Source organism: Muntiacus reevesi, chromosome 4, assembly GCF_963930625.1.
Source record: "Muntiacus reevesi chromosome 4, mMunRee1.1, whole genome shotgun sequence".
NCBI classification, from domain to species: domain Eukaryota; kingdom Metazoa; phylum Chordata; class Mammalia; order Artiodactyla; family Cervidae; genus Muntiacus; species Muntiacus reevesi.
Window position 1 is genome coordinate 128,375,665 of NC_089252.1, and position 16,969 is coordinate 128,392,633.

Sequence of the window (16,969 nt, forward strand, 5' to 3'; positions counted from 1 at the left end):
CACACTCTTCTGTGTTGAAAAATTAAGCTCTTGGAAACTGTGAGAAGTCTAGATATTACCTGTTTTCTAGCTCTGAACTTACACTTGTGGTCCATTAATATAATACCTTGAAGCAGTAAGGCTTAAATGGTTTATAAGTGAAGGTTAATTTTATGATATTTGGTGTCTAAGAAAACTGTCATGTTCTCCATGCTTTGTACCGTTGCTAACCACAATGTAAATATAAGCAGTTGATATTTTATAAATCTCCAATGTTAAAAATTCATGATTTGTAACAGCTGAAAGCTCATAATCTCTGCTTTGCCATTTAGCGATTGCTTTATGCCTTTGTTTTCTTGGGTAGCAACCAAAACACTGTAGGCTTTAGAGGAAGGAAATCAAAGCAAATGGTAATGACATTGACTGAATTTTAAAGAGATTTTCAGTTATTGTTACCTTTTAGCTATACTACTGCTTTGGATGTGTGTGTTTGTTGAAAATTCCTATAATCTTAGACTCTTTTTGTTTTAAAATTGAATGGGTTTGGGACTATTGCCCCTTATTGAATATGCGAGTTCTGGAGTCAGTGTCTCCAAGCAACTCAGCAGGCTTAGTGTATTAATGGCTAATTTTTAAAAGCATTGTAAAGGAGTTGTATTACTTATGTGTGCATGCATGTCTACATGTGCACATGAGCCCATGATGTGCAGGAGGGGAGGAGCGGAGAGTATTCCGTTTGATTATTATTAAGTCATTTTCATTTAGAGTTTGTGGTTAGAGAGGCTTACTAGCTTTGCTTCAGTTTTCTGAAGCTACCAGTGCTGAAGACATATGGGTCCTATGTTTATTATGGTGGTCTTTTCTGTTATTAGACACAAAATAGCTTACAGCACCTACTATGTAATTTTTAATAGTATTACTACATGAAAGTGAAGATGTTAGTCATTCAGTCATATCTGACTCTTTGCAACCTCATGGACTGAAGCCTGCCAGCCTGTCCAGGCTCCTCTGTCTACTGAAGTGGGTAGCCATTCTCTTCTCCAGGGGATCTTCCCAACCTAGGGATTAAACCCCTATGTCCTGCACTGCAGATGGATTCCTTACCATCTGAGGCATCACGTCCTCCCTAACCCCCCATAATTACTAGAGTATAAGTTCCTTTAGAGCAGGACCTTTCCTGGCTTATTCAAAAAATTATCCCTAGAATTTTGAAGAGTATCTAGCCCATAGTAGATGACTGATAAATATTTTTTAAATTAATGAATATGTTAGCACTGTCTAATGTATTATGATCGTATGCAACAGTGGTTTCTGATGACAGATCTTATAGCGCTGTGTTGTATTTGCTGAGCTGTTATATTATTCAGAACCTAATGTTTATTTTAATCATCAGGCTGTTTTGGGAAACAATAATTTCTTTGATATAACATCTTTTAATCAAGATTTGAGATCAAACATAAGTTTTAAAATAAAGAAATAAATTCATAAATATTAAAGTAATTCTGAAATAAGGAGTTCATAATCATGATCTCCTCATTGCAAAATTCAGACTTAAATTGAATAAAGTAGGGAAAACAACTAGACCATTCAGGTATGACCTAAATCAAATCCCTTATGATTATACAATGGAAGTGACAAATAGATTTAAGGGATTAGATCTGATAGACAGAGTACCTGAAGAACTATGGACAGAGGTTTGTGACATTGTACAGGAGGCAGGGATCAAGACCATCCCCAAGAGAGAGAAATGCAAAAAGACAAAATGGTTATCTGAGGAGGATAACCTTACAAATAGCTGAGGAAAAAAGAGAAACTAAAGGCAAAGGTGACTGTAGCCATGAAATAAAAAGATGCTTACTCCTTGGAAGGAAAGTTATGACCAACCTAGACAGCATATTAAAAAGCAGAGACATTACTTTGCCAACAAAGGTCCATCTAATCAAGGCTATGGTTTTTCCAGTAGCCATGAATGGATGTGAGAGTTGGACTATAAAGAAAGTTGAGCACAGAAGAATTGATGCTATTGAACTGTGGTATTTGCGAAGACTCTTGAGAGTCCCTCGGACTGCAAGGTCCAACCAGTCCATCCTAAAGGAAATCAGTCCTGAATGTTCATTGTAAGAACTGATGTTGAAGCTGAAACTCCAGCACTTTGGCCACCTGATATGAAGAGCTAACTCATTTGAAAAGACCCTGATGCTGGGAAAGATTGAAGGTGGGAGGAGAAGGGGTCAACAGAAGATGAGATGGTTGCATGGCATCACCGACTTAATGGACATGAGTTTGAATTAACTCCAGGAGTTGGTGATGGACAGGGAAGCCTGGCATGCTGCAGTCCATGGGTTCGCAGAGTTGGACATGACTGAGCAACTGAACTGATACTGATACTGAAAGGCAAAGGAGAAAAGGAAAGATATTCACATTTGAATGCAGAATTCCAAAGAGCAAGGCGAGATAAGAAAGCCTTCCTCAGTGATCAATGCAAAGAAATAGAGGAAAACAATAGAATGGAAAAGACTAGAGATCTCTTCAAGGAAATGAGAGACACCAAGGGAACACTTCATGCAAAGATGGGCTCAATAAAGGACAGAAGTGGTATGGTAACAGCAGAAGATATTAAGGAGAGGTGGCAAGAATACACAGAAGAACTATACAAAAAAGATCTTCATGACCCAGATAACCATAATGGTGTGATCACTCACTTAGAGTCAGACATCCTGGAGTGTGAAGTCAAGTGGGTCCTAGGAAGCATCACTACGAACAAAGCTAGTGGAGGTGATAGAATTCCAGTTGAGCTATTTCAAATCCTGAAAGGTGATGCTGTGAAAGTGCTGCACTCAATATGCCAGCAAATTTGGAAAACTCAGCAGTGGCCACAGGACTGGAAAAGGTCAGTTTTCATTCCAATCCCAAAGAAAGGAAATGCCAAAAAATGTCCAAACTACCTCAAAATTGCACTCATCTCACACACTAGCAAAGTAATGCTCAAAATTCTCCAAGTCAGGCTTCAATAGTATGTGAACCATGAACTTCCAGATGTTCACTCTGGATTTAGAAAAGGCAGAGGAACCAAAGATCAAATTGCCAACATCCGCTGGATCATCAGAAAAGTAAGAGAGTTTCAGAAAAACATCTACTGTTACTTTATTGACTATGCCAAAGCCTTTGATTGTGTGGATCACAACAAATCTTAAAGAGATGGAAAATTTAACATGCCAAGCCTGGCGTGTTGCAGTCGCAAAGAGTTGTACATGACTGAGTGGCTGAACTGAACTTGAATTCCATAATAAAAAAAATCACTCATTGCCTCATGTTCTTCTGAGGAATAGACAATCTAATGCAAGACAACTGAACCTTTTGTAGTTCAACTAACTTACAAAAAAATGTGAGATTTTATTCATCACTTCCATTAGTATCCTAATTGTAATGACATGTTATCATTTTTTATGCTTAAGAAATATAATATTGATGGAATTTTGTTTGATGCAGGGTCAGAATTTATTACCTATAAAAATATGGTACAGTTTTAAACTATTATTTCTAATAAACTATTGTTTCATTATCCTTAGATATAATTAATTTGAAGGTGCTGTAAAATACAACACATGGTGTCCTGTGTGTAGGTAGTCATTGTGGTGTAGCATTTTCTTTATGACTAGTATCATTCTTCATTGAGTATGTTATCATTGTCTTGTGATGCTGGCACTGTAGTGGAATTCAACTCAAATTGGCTATAAAATCACCTTCTTCAGTAGAGGTCAAACCACTTTAAAATATTATCTCAGGGCTTTTAGCTTATCAAAGACTTATTGGAAAAGCGATTTATTCTTATTTAGCAGACAAGAAAATGGCAGCATTGACAGGGCAAGTCAATTGTGTAAGGTCAGTTGAAAAGTCACTTATATGGGGGTGAGGTGAAGTTTCCAAGGTTGCAGTCTGCCTCCCCTGGTGATCATTGCCTAAGACAGACTAAAGAAATAAAAGTCAAATGTTTACCTCCCTTGGTTAGAAATAATAAAGTTGGTGCTGATATGCTCATGCCTTCAAAATGTATAAGTTAAATTACATACATGAGTTGCCTGTATGTATTTGGCAGCTTTTTATACTATGCCAATGTGTTGACCTGTGTGGGATGGTAGTGAAAATAAATTAAAATCAGGTTTTCAGGGTAGTTGTGATAATAAAAATGAATTTCTAATTGCAAGAAGTATCTTCTTTGGTATTTAAAGAGCAAAAGGAGAAGTAACAGAATATAATAAAGAGGTAATTAAAAAAAGAAAAATATAACTATATTAAAGAATATTGAGAGTAACTTTAAAAAATATGTAAAATCTAAATAGTACCCTAGGAGAGATCCAATTAGAAGTGGATCAGTTCAGTTCAGTTCAGTTCAGTCACTCAGTCATGTCCGACTCTTTGTGACCTCATGTAGTTCAACTAACTTACAAAAAAGTGTGAGATTTTATTCATCACTTCCATTAGTATCCTAATTGTAATGACATGTTATCATTTTTTATGCTTAAGAATAATTTATGCTCATGAATTACAGTACGCAATAGTGAATTAAAATTATTAAACGGCTATGGTTGGCCTCATATCATCATCCACTCCTTTATTAGTTGTTTGGGGAGACCTCTAATTTGGCTTCTAGCAAATTCTTTTCTTCCTTCCTCCCTCCTTCTTCTTTCTTTTTCTCTTCTTTTCTTTGCTTACCATAGTTCAGTGTTTCCCAGGTGTGTTTTCCAGGATATAAGGTCCAGAGGATGCTCATACTCTCTTCAGTTTTCAAGAAATGGTCCAAAATAGGGAACCAATTTATCTCAACCACTTCCAAAAGGATTTGACTGTGAAATAGACACATATACATATAAACATTCCAGGACATGACTTCAGAAACAAAGGAAGAAGTACCAGTGATGAGAATGGATTGAGAAATGAGGGAATATAGTTGAGCCAACATAGATTTTATGGGATACTTTGATTTTTTACAGAATTACTGATTTATTTATGTCATGTTCATTTTCAGTTAAAAATATTTTGTGTCCTTTTGAATTGCATAGTCCATGGAGATTGTTAAAATTTTTGTGAGTGGATTATCTGTTGAACATGCATAATGTCATTTTGAGGCTGTGGAAAACCTACATTTTGAGATATCTTATTAGATTTTTTTTTAATTCTTAGAAATTGGTTTTCTTGAAGCGAGACATTTAATTGAAAAGGTCAATGCTGAGAAATCACTGTGATTCCAGGTTTTTCTGTCTTCTCATATATTTTGAGACTTGCTATTGTCATTTTTAATGGAGATCATGAAAAATGCGTAATGTTAGAAATGCATAGCAACCACATTTCTCATTTAGTCTGCCAGACAAAACAATATATTTAATTGCTTGGAAAATAGAAGACTGCTAATCACTGATTTGAATTATATATATATATGTGTGTGTGTGTGTGTGTGTATGTATGTATGTATGTATTTCTAGTCCTTTATGTTTCAAAATTTAAGAAAGGAAAAGTTGCAATTTGAAAAGCTTTAGGATACAGTATTGGAGCAAATCGCTTGTCTGATGCCTGGGCATTTTGTTTATTTATGATAGAACATGGGAACATATTAAAACTCAGATACGTTGAGAACCCCATTTTATCAATATTGCTGTTAAGTGTGTAAGTATTGAGCAGTCGATGAAACATGAGACAGTTCACCCCGTGACGTTCTGAATGACTCGTTGCAGGGGAAGCCCGTGGGAACGCCGGATGCTGGCGCCTATTTCCGCGTGCTTGCGGAGCACGGAGTGGCTGCCTTGTTCACAGCGCCGACTGCAATTAGAGCGATCCGTCAGCAGGACCCTGCGGCAGCCTTGGGGAAGCAGTACTCTCTGACAAGGTGAACTTGGGATGCGCAGGGCAAATTACATTAAAAACTGCAATCACAGTGAATAACTGGACACTCTATATTTTTTTCTAGCACAGCAGTACCATTATGGAAAAAGTCAAAGGTTCTGAATGTTAAGAATGGCTGTTCTAAATGTATTTTTGAAAGAGTTGGAAATTTAGCTATACTGCAAATATTTTTTAATACCATGTCCTGTTTATTTCTGTTCAAATTTTCTCAAAATAGTTCTCTTTGTAAAATCACTCTGCTTATATCTTCCTTCAAGCAGAAGGCTATCTGTGATTTATACATATATGTATATGTATGTGTGTTTGTAATCTAGTTCTTTACCACTAGCGCCACCTGGGAAGCCCCACTCTCTTTGATAGGAAAGAACCCACCTGTCAATGCAGGAAACATAAGAGACGCAGGTTTGATCCCAGGGTCAGGAAGATCTCCTGGAGAAGGTCATGGCAACTCACTCCAGTATTCTTGCCTGGAGAATCCCATGCACAGAGGAGCCTGGCAGGCTACAGTCCATAGGGTAACAAAAAGTCAGACAGAGTGAAGCGACTTAGCATGCACATGTACATATATATAAATATATATGTTTATATATATAATATCTACCTTTTGAAAATAAACTAATAATCTGAATAGAGGGAAAATACTTGATTTTACTTATAAAGATAAAATGTGCAAATTATAGTCCAAATTACCTATGTTGAAAGAGTGAAGGAAATTATTTTCCTGTTGTTTTGTAATAATGTGCTCAGAATAGTTTAGATACTTTTGTGCTGGTTTATTGCCATTCATTTTAGCTTAATGATATGTACATTCAGAGATAATTATAGCAATTTGTGTCTTCAAGGCAGTTTCCAGCATCAGTTCTCATTGAACCTTTCTGAAATAGGTCACTGCTATCATAAACTAAAAGGATTTTGTAGTTTCTTCAGGTCAAAAGTGGTTTTAAATTAAGTCAGTTTGAAATTTTTAAATTAAATGCCAGATGTTATGAGTTTTATGCTGCTTTGGCCTAAAGAAGGAGTTAGAACGGATACCATACAACAATTGCAGATGTAAGCAAGCATATTTCAATTTGGGCAGGGTCAGTGATTTGGTTCATTTGTTTCTTTTTTGGGGAAAAAAAAGGATCTGGATTTACATAAAATGTTCTTAAGATGAGTGTACAATGTGTTCATAAAATAATCTTATATTGTATTTCCGTTCACTTTATTTACTGCATTGTGATTTAGCTTTCCCCATTTCGGTAAAAGAAGAGAAACATAGGTTTTGGTAAAAACATCTGAGCCTGTGTATAGTCTCCATGTCTTGACACAACTCCAGGGGTTTTGAGGAAATAGTGACCTTGTTCTTGCACTGTCCTTTTCTGACAAATGCATTCTGATTACAGGGCATGGAGGTGTGTGACAATCGAGCTAAAGTCTGTTGTTTGCTACATCATCTTTCCCCATTTGTTACGTGGGTTTCAGATGATATCCTTTACTATAAAGGCAAGAAGCCATTTCTAATTTGCCTCAAGTATAAAGCGTCAAATAAATACCAAATGAATACCTATTAAGTCACCAATAAATGAATACCTATTAAATGCCAGATTTAATAGGTATTCATTTGGTATTGAATGAATTTCAATACCAAAATACCAACTCTTTAGAATGAATAGGTGTAGACATAGGGTATGAGATTTTAGTCCGTGAGATTTTAATGTAACAGAAATTGCAATAAACTCCCCCCGTCATGCCCCTTTGTCTTTAGGCATTTAAGTTATTCATAATGATAACTTGTGAACCTATGTTTTTAGTATCTATTTAGGAATGCAGACTCTAAAACAGCCTCAATTATTCAAATGACTACTGTTAATAAATGCAAACACTTGCTGATCACCTGCTATGTGCTAGGCATAAGCAGCCAAAGTTTGTTGTCTCACTGGTTATCACAATCAGTAGGAATTGTGATTATTCTCATCTTATAGGTAAGTGAGGTTAGGGTCAGAAGTTTAGTGACTTCTTAGGAAGAAACTAACTCAGGTGATCTAACTAGAGCCTACACTCCTTACTAAATACTTGAAAATAACATTTCCTATGAAAAGTAAGTTAGGAAACTAACCTGATCTAGGGATTTTTGTCATTCACGGGATAAATATAGCTTTTGCTTTTCATATATTTATAGTCTATACGAATAGTACCTTCACTGACCTACTTTGATAGATTCTGACTTGTGGACTAAGAGGATGCTAGAAGAGACCTCCAAAATCCAACTATCTTACTATAGGCAACTGAGGTTCAAAAAAAGTTAGGTTTGGATTAGAGGCAGAATGAAAACCAGAACCCAAGTCTTCTCATACAACTATACCTTCAAGTTATATTTATGTTCAAGACAATTTCATGCTGACTTACTGAGTGGACGTTTCTTAGATATTACAATTGCAGCCTCGTGATTGATTTACAGTTTGCTTCTCTCTTCTTTTACAGAAAGTTTTGTGATGGTATTTTCTTTTTAAATGTTACATAGCTCATCAAAGGTTGTTTTAAAATAAATTTAAAGATGTTCCCCTAAATTTAAGAGGGTACTCTGAAATAGGTAACTAACCAGAGCTATAAATTATTTTATCAGACAACTAGAAATTGGAAAAATAGGTAAGACATCATTTAGTGAAATCATTTCATTTCACAGTAGAGAAAACTTTGCCACAAAGAGGTAAAATAACATTCCCAGGATTACAGAGCTACTATAGGGCAAAAGCTGGGCTAGGCAGTACTGTATGGTAATTTGGATTCTGACTATGGAGTTAAACTCCGTGGGTTCAAATCTACCATTTACTGACTATGTGGCCTTCAAAAGTTATGTAGTCTCTCTGTTCTTTTTGTGTGTGTGTGTGTGAATTAGTGCAAGAATATAATGAAAATAGAAGGTACATAATCCATGCAGAGCACTTGGAACTGTTAACATAGACTGTCCTAGCTATTATTATCATATGTCTTCTAATTCACTGCTCTTTTTCATACATCATAGTGATTTTTATTTCCCCCCATGATCTTCTAGTTCAATTTTAGTAAAGTTAGAAAAATAACCTGTGCTGGGATTTCCATTCAAGATAGCACAGTACCTCATACTTTGATGTAGCTTTTCTTTTCCAATTATATAGCAATGAGTTAATACAAAAAAGAAGAAGCAGAGCATCAGCGCTGAGCTGAAAAATAACCATTTCTGTGCACTAGAAATGGATTAGAATGGCAAAATGGTAAGGGTGGCTGAAGCCAGAGGCTTGCTCCGTGTTCAGGCAAGTGTTGGCAGAGTAACAGGGACTCAGCGTTGCCTTGTACTCCCGATGGAGTCAGAGTTTGCTCAGTGATTGAGGATGGGCTTGAGGATGGGCTGGGGTGTTAACATGCCACTCAGGAAAGGTGGCTGATAATAATGACTGTCAGTTGTTTTCTGGGACTGTGACTTACAGCAGACGTTGGTCTAGGGGTCTGAATGAGACAAAGGTCAGCCCAGCAATCAGAGACTGAACCAAACTGCCCATCTGTCATCCTGGAATAGGATCTGTGATATCCCAAGTATCACTGTGGATTAATAATTCTGAACCATCATTATGGCATTAGATGTCACCAACCTATTGAACAGAGAAGGTGAGCATAGGACAGAGAGAGAGAGAGATACAAATAACAACAAAGAACTTCTATCTTGAAAAGATTGTGGGAAATAAAATTCCAAATACATGAAGAACTCTAATTAAATCAACAGAACATGGATTTATTCCAATTGACCTTATTTTTGTAATATAGTCAAATCAAACTTGAAAATAAGTATTTTGAGGATAATCAATCATAAACTAATCACTTTTATGTAAAATTATTAAACTTGGATATAAAACAATAAAAAGGTACAGTGGATAGTGTAAACTAAATAAATAAATATATGGACACAATGAAAGATTCTGCTAAAATTATAGGATATTACTGAAGAAATTACTCAGAATGCAAAACAGAGAGATGACATAAAAAATCTGAAAGAACAGTTAAGAGACTTGGAGGGAAGAATCAGTTCTGTTTGAACAGAAGCCAAAATAACAGTAATAAAATGGTGGAGAGTTTTTTTCAAAGGGTTATTTGAATTTTCTAGTGGGGAGAAACAGAAGAAAATAGAATGAAGGAAAAAGATGGAGATAATCACTGGGACATTGATGTAAAAATAATGATGTTCTGTTGTGTGAACTAGAAGTTGATGAGGTATTACTGAAATAATACATTTTATTTAACCTATGTTGACACACGTGAAGAGTAGTTTTCTCTTCTTTGGTAGCTTATGGACCTTGAAAGAAATATTCATTTTAGTTTTCTTCTGCTTATACTTTATTACCAAAAATTCTTCACCATAATTTGGTTTTGGCTTTTTATCCATTACTATATGCAGGCCAGGAAGCAACAGTTAGAAATGGACATGGAACAACAGACTGGTTCCAAATAGGAAAAGGAGTACGTCAAGGCTGTATATTGTCACCCTGCTGTTTAACTTATATGCAGAGTACATCATGAGAAACGCTGGGCTGGATGAAACACAAGCTGGAATCAAGATTGCCAGGAGAAATATCAATCACCTCAGATATGCAGTTGACACCATCCTTATGGCAGAAAGTGAAGAGGAACTAAAGAGCCTCTTGATGAAAGTGAAAGAGGAGAGTGAAAAAGTTGACTTAAAGCTCAGCATTCGGAAAACTAAGATCATGGCATCTAGTCCCATCACTTCATGGGAAATAGATGAGGAAACAGTGGAAACAGTGTCAGAATTTATTTTGGGGGGCTCCAAAATCACTGCAGATGGTGATTGCAGCCATGAAATTAAAAGACACTTACTCCTTGGAGGGAGAGTTATGACCAACCTAAACAGCATATTAAAAAGCAGAGACATTTCTTTGCCAACAAATGTCCGTCTAGACAAGGCTATGGTTTTTCCAGTAGTCATGTATGGATGTGAGAATTGGACTGTAAAGAAAGCTGAGTGCTGAAGAATTGATGCTTTTGAACTGTGGTGTTGGAGAAGACTCTTGAGAGTCCCTTGGACTGCAAGGAGATCCAACCAGTCCATTCTAAAGGAGATCAGTCCTGGGAGTTCATTGGAAGGACTGATGCTAAAGTTGAAACTCCAGTACTTTGGCCACCTCATGCGAAGAGTTGACTCATTGGAAAACACCCTGATGCTGGGAGGGATTGGGGGCAGGAGGAGAAGGGGATGACAGAGGATGAGATGGCTGGATGGCATCACTGACTTGATGGACATGAGTTTGAGTAAACTCCGGGAGTTGGTGATGGACAGGGAGGCCTGGCATGCTGCGGTTCATGGGCTCGCAAAGAGTCGGACACGACTGAGCGACTAAACTGAACTGATACAGCATCCTATGTATTTTGGAATAAAATTAATTTAATAACAGTACCATTTTACTGTTTCCCTTATTGCTTAATTTTCAACTTCATTTGAGTGTTGAATTGTGCTCGATTTTATATAGAAATGAGGAAAGATGGATAGGTCTCATTCCCATTCATCTCTCTCTCCATTTTTCTGTTCTAGATACTGTATATTGTCATTCTGTTTATCCTTTTAGTGTTACACATTTGGAAGTAGGTTCATCTTTTCATGTGTTGCCATCATCAGAGTATCTCTCATATATTGAATTACTCTGTACCAATCTAGGGCAGCGCTATCCAGTAAAACTGATATCTACAGTATAGTAGATGTCACTACTGAACTCTTGACAAAGGGTTACTACTGTAAAGAAATTGATATTTTTAATTTTTTTCAACTTTAAACTAAATTTTAAATAGTCAGAGATAGTAGCTACCATATTGTAGAGTGCGGAAACAGGATGTATATAATTAATATGAGTGAGTTTACTCTCCAGAGAGTCCATGTAACTGTGAAAAAATGGCTAATTTTCACTTTTATAAATTTTTAAATAAAAATATATTTTTGAATTTTTAAAATGGGTGTTCATCTGTTATTGTAATATTAATAAAATAGTGGCAAGGTCATTAATGAGAAATTTCACTGTTGGAAAATGTTAATATTCCTTTTTTGCAAATCTAAAGGACTAAATGTCCTTTAAAAAATAAGAATACAACTCTTGTCCTTAGGCATGAATTTATCTTTAAATTATAATTTGTCTTTCCATTATAGATTTATACTAAGTAATCATTTGGTTTTAAAAATATATAATTATATAGTATGGTTTTGTTTATTGTGAGGAATTAGGAGTTAAATAATACTGGATTAAATATTTATTAAAAGATTTTAAATTTTTCTGTCAGTTATGTCTTATTCTTGAATTTTATCTTTGTTTATAATGTGTTTATACTCATTATATAATTTAAAGTTGGTAATTGATAAAAAGAGTAATTTTGGGGCAGTTTTAGGAATTTTAATACAAATGTAGATTGACAGTTTCTAGTGTATTTAGGGAGAAGAGATCATCTATGCTATTTGATGTTAGGCAAGAAATACTGGAGTAGGTTGCCATTCCCTTCTCCAGGGGATTCTTCCAACCCAGGGATTGAACCCAGGTCTCCAACATTGCAAGCAGACTCTTTACCATCTGAACCACCAAGGAAGTCCCTAAATTACCAGTAAGCCCCAAATTTTACCTCTGCTTTTGGTAAATACTCAGGTGATTTTAATGAAAATGGAGGGATTTTTCTGACTTGCAGAGAAGGCAAACACCACTTTTACTATTGTTTGTTGAATATCATACCTTTCTATTTTGCTTATTAGTGCCATTATGAAGATTGCCCTCATGATGATACTAATGTATAATTAAAAGATAAAAAGACAAGAGAGTTATAATATAAAACCATAATATTAAATTATAAGTTTAAAGACACATAAGGCTGAAATTTATCATGAAATAAGGAGTGAATGCCGTGCATGGTTTTTTTATTATTATAATCAATTAAGTTAGTTGAAGTTTACTTGGCTAGGGAAAAAAAGCCAAAAAATTAATCAAAAGTTAAAAAAAAAGTTGGTAATATCAAGGTATTAGTTGCCCCTTGATTAGCAAAAGATTATTTTGTATTGTGTGATAGCATTTTTAAATGACTATATTTTACATTGCATTTTCATTACTAAATACTCTTGAAATCCTAGTTCTTAAGCTTCATATATAAACTAAACACATGACTATCTGGACCTTGTAGAGCTTTTTGAAGCCATCTGTGGCTTGATAGATGATGGGAATGTGGCCTCTGATGTCCATAAAGTACTTCCTTTTTGTTGTTCTTTGCCTATAGTATTAGAATCAGCTGAACCTATTCATTTCATACATTTCACTACAAATTATCTAAATGCATATTCTTTTTCAGACCTCAGACAGTTGGATATTTACTTCTGCTCTTAAAGAAAAATTTGAGACTAATAAATTCTGTTACATGTGTTATTACAAAGAAGGTAGAAAAGGTACCATATGCTCTAGAATATGATTACACTTTCAGTGAAAAAAAAAATAACTGCTCTGTTGGTTAGTAAGAAAACCATGCTTAAAACCTCCTATAGTCATAAATGGCAAAAATACAACAGAAATTCTAGTAGGTACATATACCTGTATGTGTTCTTTCTGTTCTTCAAATTTCCGGTAATATTATACAACAGCAGTATGATTCTGTAAAGTTAATCTAAATTGTGAGGCAAGTGTCCATGATCAGTCATTAAAGGTGTCTGTTTAGTATGGTTTGAGACAGCCCCAAAACAGTGAATAGTAGACCTTTTCATTCAGCCTTTTTTGTTTCTATGATTTGTCATGGATACCTGTGTTTTCCTTCTAATCCTGTTTTCCTGAATTTTACTTTGATTTAGGATCAGGTATTTTAAAGTTTGGGTTTGATGTTTGTTTATGTATTGGTTTTTCTTCTTCCAATGACATACAAATATTTCTAAAAGGTTTTTCAAGGAAACAGGAGTTGTCAGAGGTGATAAATCCTGTTGCTCAGGCCTCTCAGATAATCTGCACCTCCATCCTTCCCCCCGGGGCTGCCTGGGTTCAGGGCTCACCACTTCTCTGTGATGGGAACAGCCTCCCAAACCCAGGGCCCCTGGGCTCCTGCCCTGACCTCCCTTCTATCCTCCCCACTCCTGCCAGTGATGTCTTCTAAACCAAAAACCTCACTGTGCCACTCTCCTGCTGAAAAGCCTTAATTGACTTTAATTAGCCTCTCACCACCTTCAGGATGAAATCCAAATTCTTTAGAAAGTTCTATAAGCTCCTTTGTGACAAGGCCCAGGACTGGCTCTCCAGATGGCTTCTTGCTCCTCATTTACCCTGCTGCTACTGCTGCTGCTAAGTCACTTCAGTCGTGTCCAACTCTGAGCGACCCCATAGACGGCAGCCCACCAGGCTCCCCCATCACTGGGATTCCCCAGGCAAGAACACTGGAGTGGGTTGCCATTTCCTTCTCCAATGCATGAAAGTGAAAAGTGAGAGTGAAGTCGCTCAGTCGTGTCTGACTCTTCACGACCCCATGGACTGCAGCCTACCAGGCTCCTCTGTCCATGGGATTTTCCAGACAAGAACACTGGAGTGGGTTGCCATTTCCTTCTCCAATGCTTGAAAGTGAAAAATGAAAGTGAAGTCACTCAGTCATGTCGGACTCTTAGCGACCCCATGGACTGCAGCCCACCAGGCTCCTCTGTCCATGGTATTTTCCAGGCAAGAGTACTGGAGTGGGGTGCCATTGCCTTCTCCCCTCATCTACCCTAGAAACATATAATATACTTAATCACAGAAGTTTTTTAAAAAATGTTTTGATAGTTTGAATAAGATACAATTAAAATATGTTCATATTTTTCAGTCATAAGATTATCAACAGTATGGCGTTTATATCCTTATTTTGTCTTGTTTTTATATAGCATCTAAAATCACAGATGTATCAACCTTATTTTAAACTTTAAAACTTTAATCTTTGTTATATTTTACCTACTTTAATAGCTTAATGTGTTACTATTTATTTCATCCTGCTATAACATTTCTGTCTGATGAGGTTATAATTGATAATCCAGATTTTAATTTCAAGCAAATTATAAATGAATACATATTTGATTACTTAAATTTTAGGTAATTTTAGGTAATATATTTGCTTGAATTGCAAATATATATGTAGTTTCCTTAAACTTTAAGTATCTAAAAGTCTCAGATATTTTGACTGGTATTGATGTCATAAAGATGAATGATCTTAAGGAGCTGTGAGAAATAAACAAGAGGCAAGAAATTATAGAATGAGATATATGTTTGTAGCAGAGGCAGCATAGAGGCTCTATAGTTGTGGACCATTGTGTGGGAACATTTGAATCTTCATGAGATTTTTATGAAATAAGGAATGATAAATCTTTTATGGCTATACTACATTGTACAGGATGGGTAGGCAGGTTTTTACATTTGATTTGTATTTATTTATTTATGTTTTTATTTTAACGATAGTGAATTAGCTCTTCATACACACCTTCTTTGTTTTGACAGACAGACCATGGAGCATTGAGAATGGAAGAAAAAAATAGTCATTCTCTCAATGAACCACCAGTTGGTGTCAACCCAATTCTGTTTTTTTCTATTTCATCCTTTCTACACTGTGGCACAGTGTTCCCTGCAAAGGATTGTTCATCTCTTAGTAATCATTTATTCCTTTTGATAAGAGCCTTTTTATCCTGGAAGGCCACAATGCCATTTCTTTTAAAATCACCTACCTTTCCTATATATGTCCTTGGAGTAGGAGAAATATATGTTGAAATCAGAGTAATGTTTATTGAAGTAACTCATGAGAAAGAGCAAGTGCATCATATCTATGAGCACATTTGTTGCCTTTGCTGATCCTCTAGAGTATATTTTTGTGCATAGACTTAAATAGAACACAGCAATCAAATTTGGAGCTAAAATTAGCAGAGGTAATGTCAAGGAGGAAAAGATTTTTCATTTTTTGATTATTAGACGAATATGACAGATATATTACAAAGATCAACTCAGTTGCTTTTCTCAAAACTGAAAAGCTATAGCTGTGAATTCTGCTTTTGAAGCATTTCCAGTGCTGTGATACGCCTTTAATTACACTGGGGTCTTCCTGCATGGCCTAGTGATGAAGAGCCCACCTGCCAATGCACAAGTCTTAAGAGACCTGGGTTCAATCCGTGGGTTGTAAAGATCCTCTGGAAGGAGTGCATGGCAACTCACTCTGGTATTCTTGCCTGGAGAATCCCATGGACAGAGCAACCTGGTGGGCTACTGTCCATAGAGTCGCAAAGAGGCAGACAGGAGTGAAGTGAGTTAGCGCTGCATAGCATGCTGGGTCCACACAAATGATGCCTGCATTCTACAACCATTCTACAGTGTTTTCCTCTGAGAATTAATGTGATTAGATTCTACAGTGCTTAAAAGAAGGCAAAAACTGAAATTATTTCAGTTTTTTTCAAGGAATAATTTGAATTCACTCTCCCTCTAATATTCAGGTTCAAAACACTATTTGTGGCTGGAGAACGATGTGACGTGGAGACGCTGGAATGGTCCAAAAAGGTCTTCAGAGTACCTGTGCTAGACCACTGGTGGCAAACTGGTGAGAATTTTCCAAACATGTACATAAATATTGCAGAAATGCTGAGAAACACTGCAGGGATGGGAGGAAATTCTGAATTGTGACCATCAGGCACAAACAGCAATCAGGCGGTTCTGGCTTCGGTAGAAGTAAGCAGTTATCTGATTATCTTTTTGTTAAAAAAAATCTTAAATTACATTGATGCTATCATTCTCCTGACCCTGGATATAAAGCCCTGAGACCTCTTTTGCTTTCTCATCCTCTTGGTTTCATATATCTGGTGAGTCACTAAATCTCAGATATTCTTTTGCATTCATCCCACCGTCAGCACTCCAATTGCCTTTGAGCTGCAGCAGCCACACGGTCATCTACCCTTATTGAAATTATTGTCATCACTCATGTCTGTTCTCTCTGCTTTCCTGTAACCTAGCTTTCCTATAACTGCTCCAAGAGTACTTTCTTAAAGCACTGTTTCTTTGATAGAATTTCCTGTGCTTCTCTGGTCCTTTATTAGGATCAAATATCTTCTGCTCAGCAC

At 36.2% G+C, this 16,969-nt stretch overlaps 1 protein-coding gene across 2 annotated transcripts in view; it reads left to right on the top strand.

Moving 5' to 3' along the window:
- Positions 1 to 16,969, top strand: part of ACSS3 (acyl-CoA synthetase short chain family member 3) — a 162,395-nt gene that overhangs the window by 90,559 nt on the left and 54,867 nt on the right. For both annotated transcript variants that reach the window (XM_065934157.1, XM_065934158.1), the window contains 2 exons: positions 5,709 to 5,860; positions 16,349 to 16,452. In XM_065934157.1, coding sequence (XP_065790229.1) covers positions 5,709 to 5,860; positions 16,349 to 16,452 — 256 coding nt within the window. The remainder of the gene's footprint in view (positions 1 to 5,708; positions 5,861 to 16,348; positions 16,453 to 16,969) is intronic.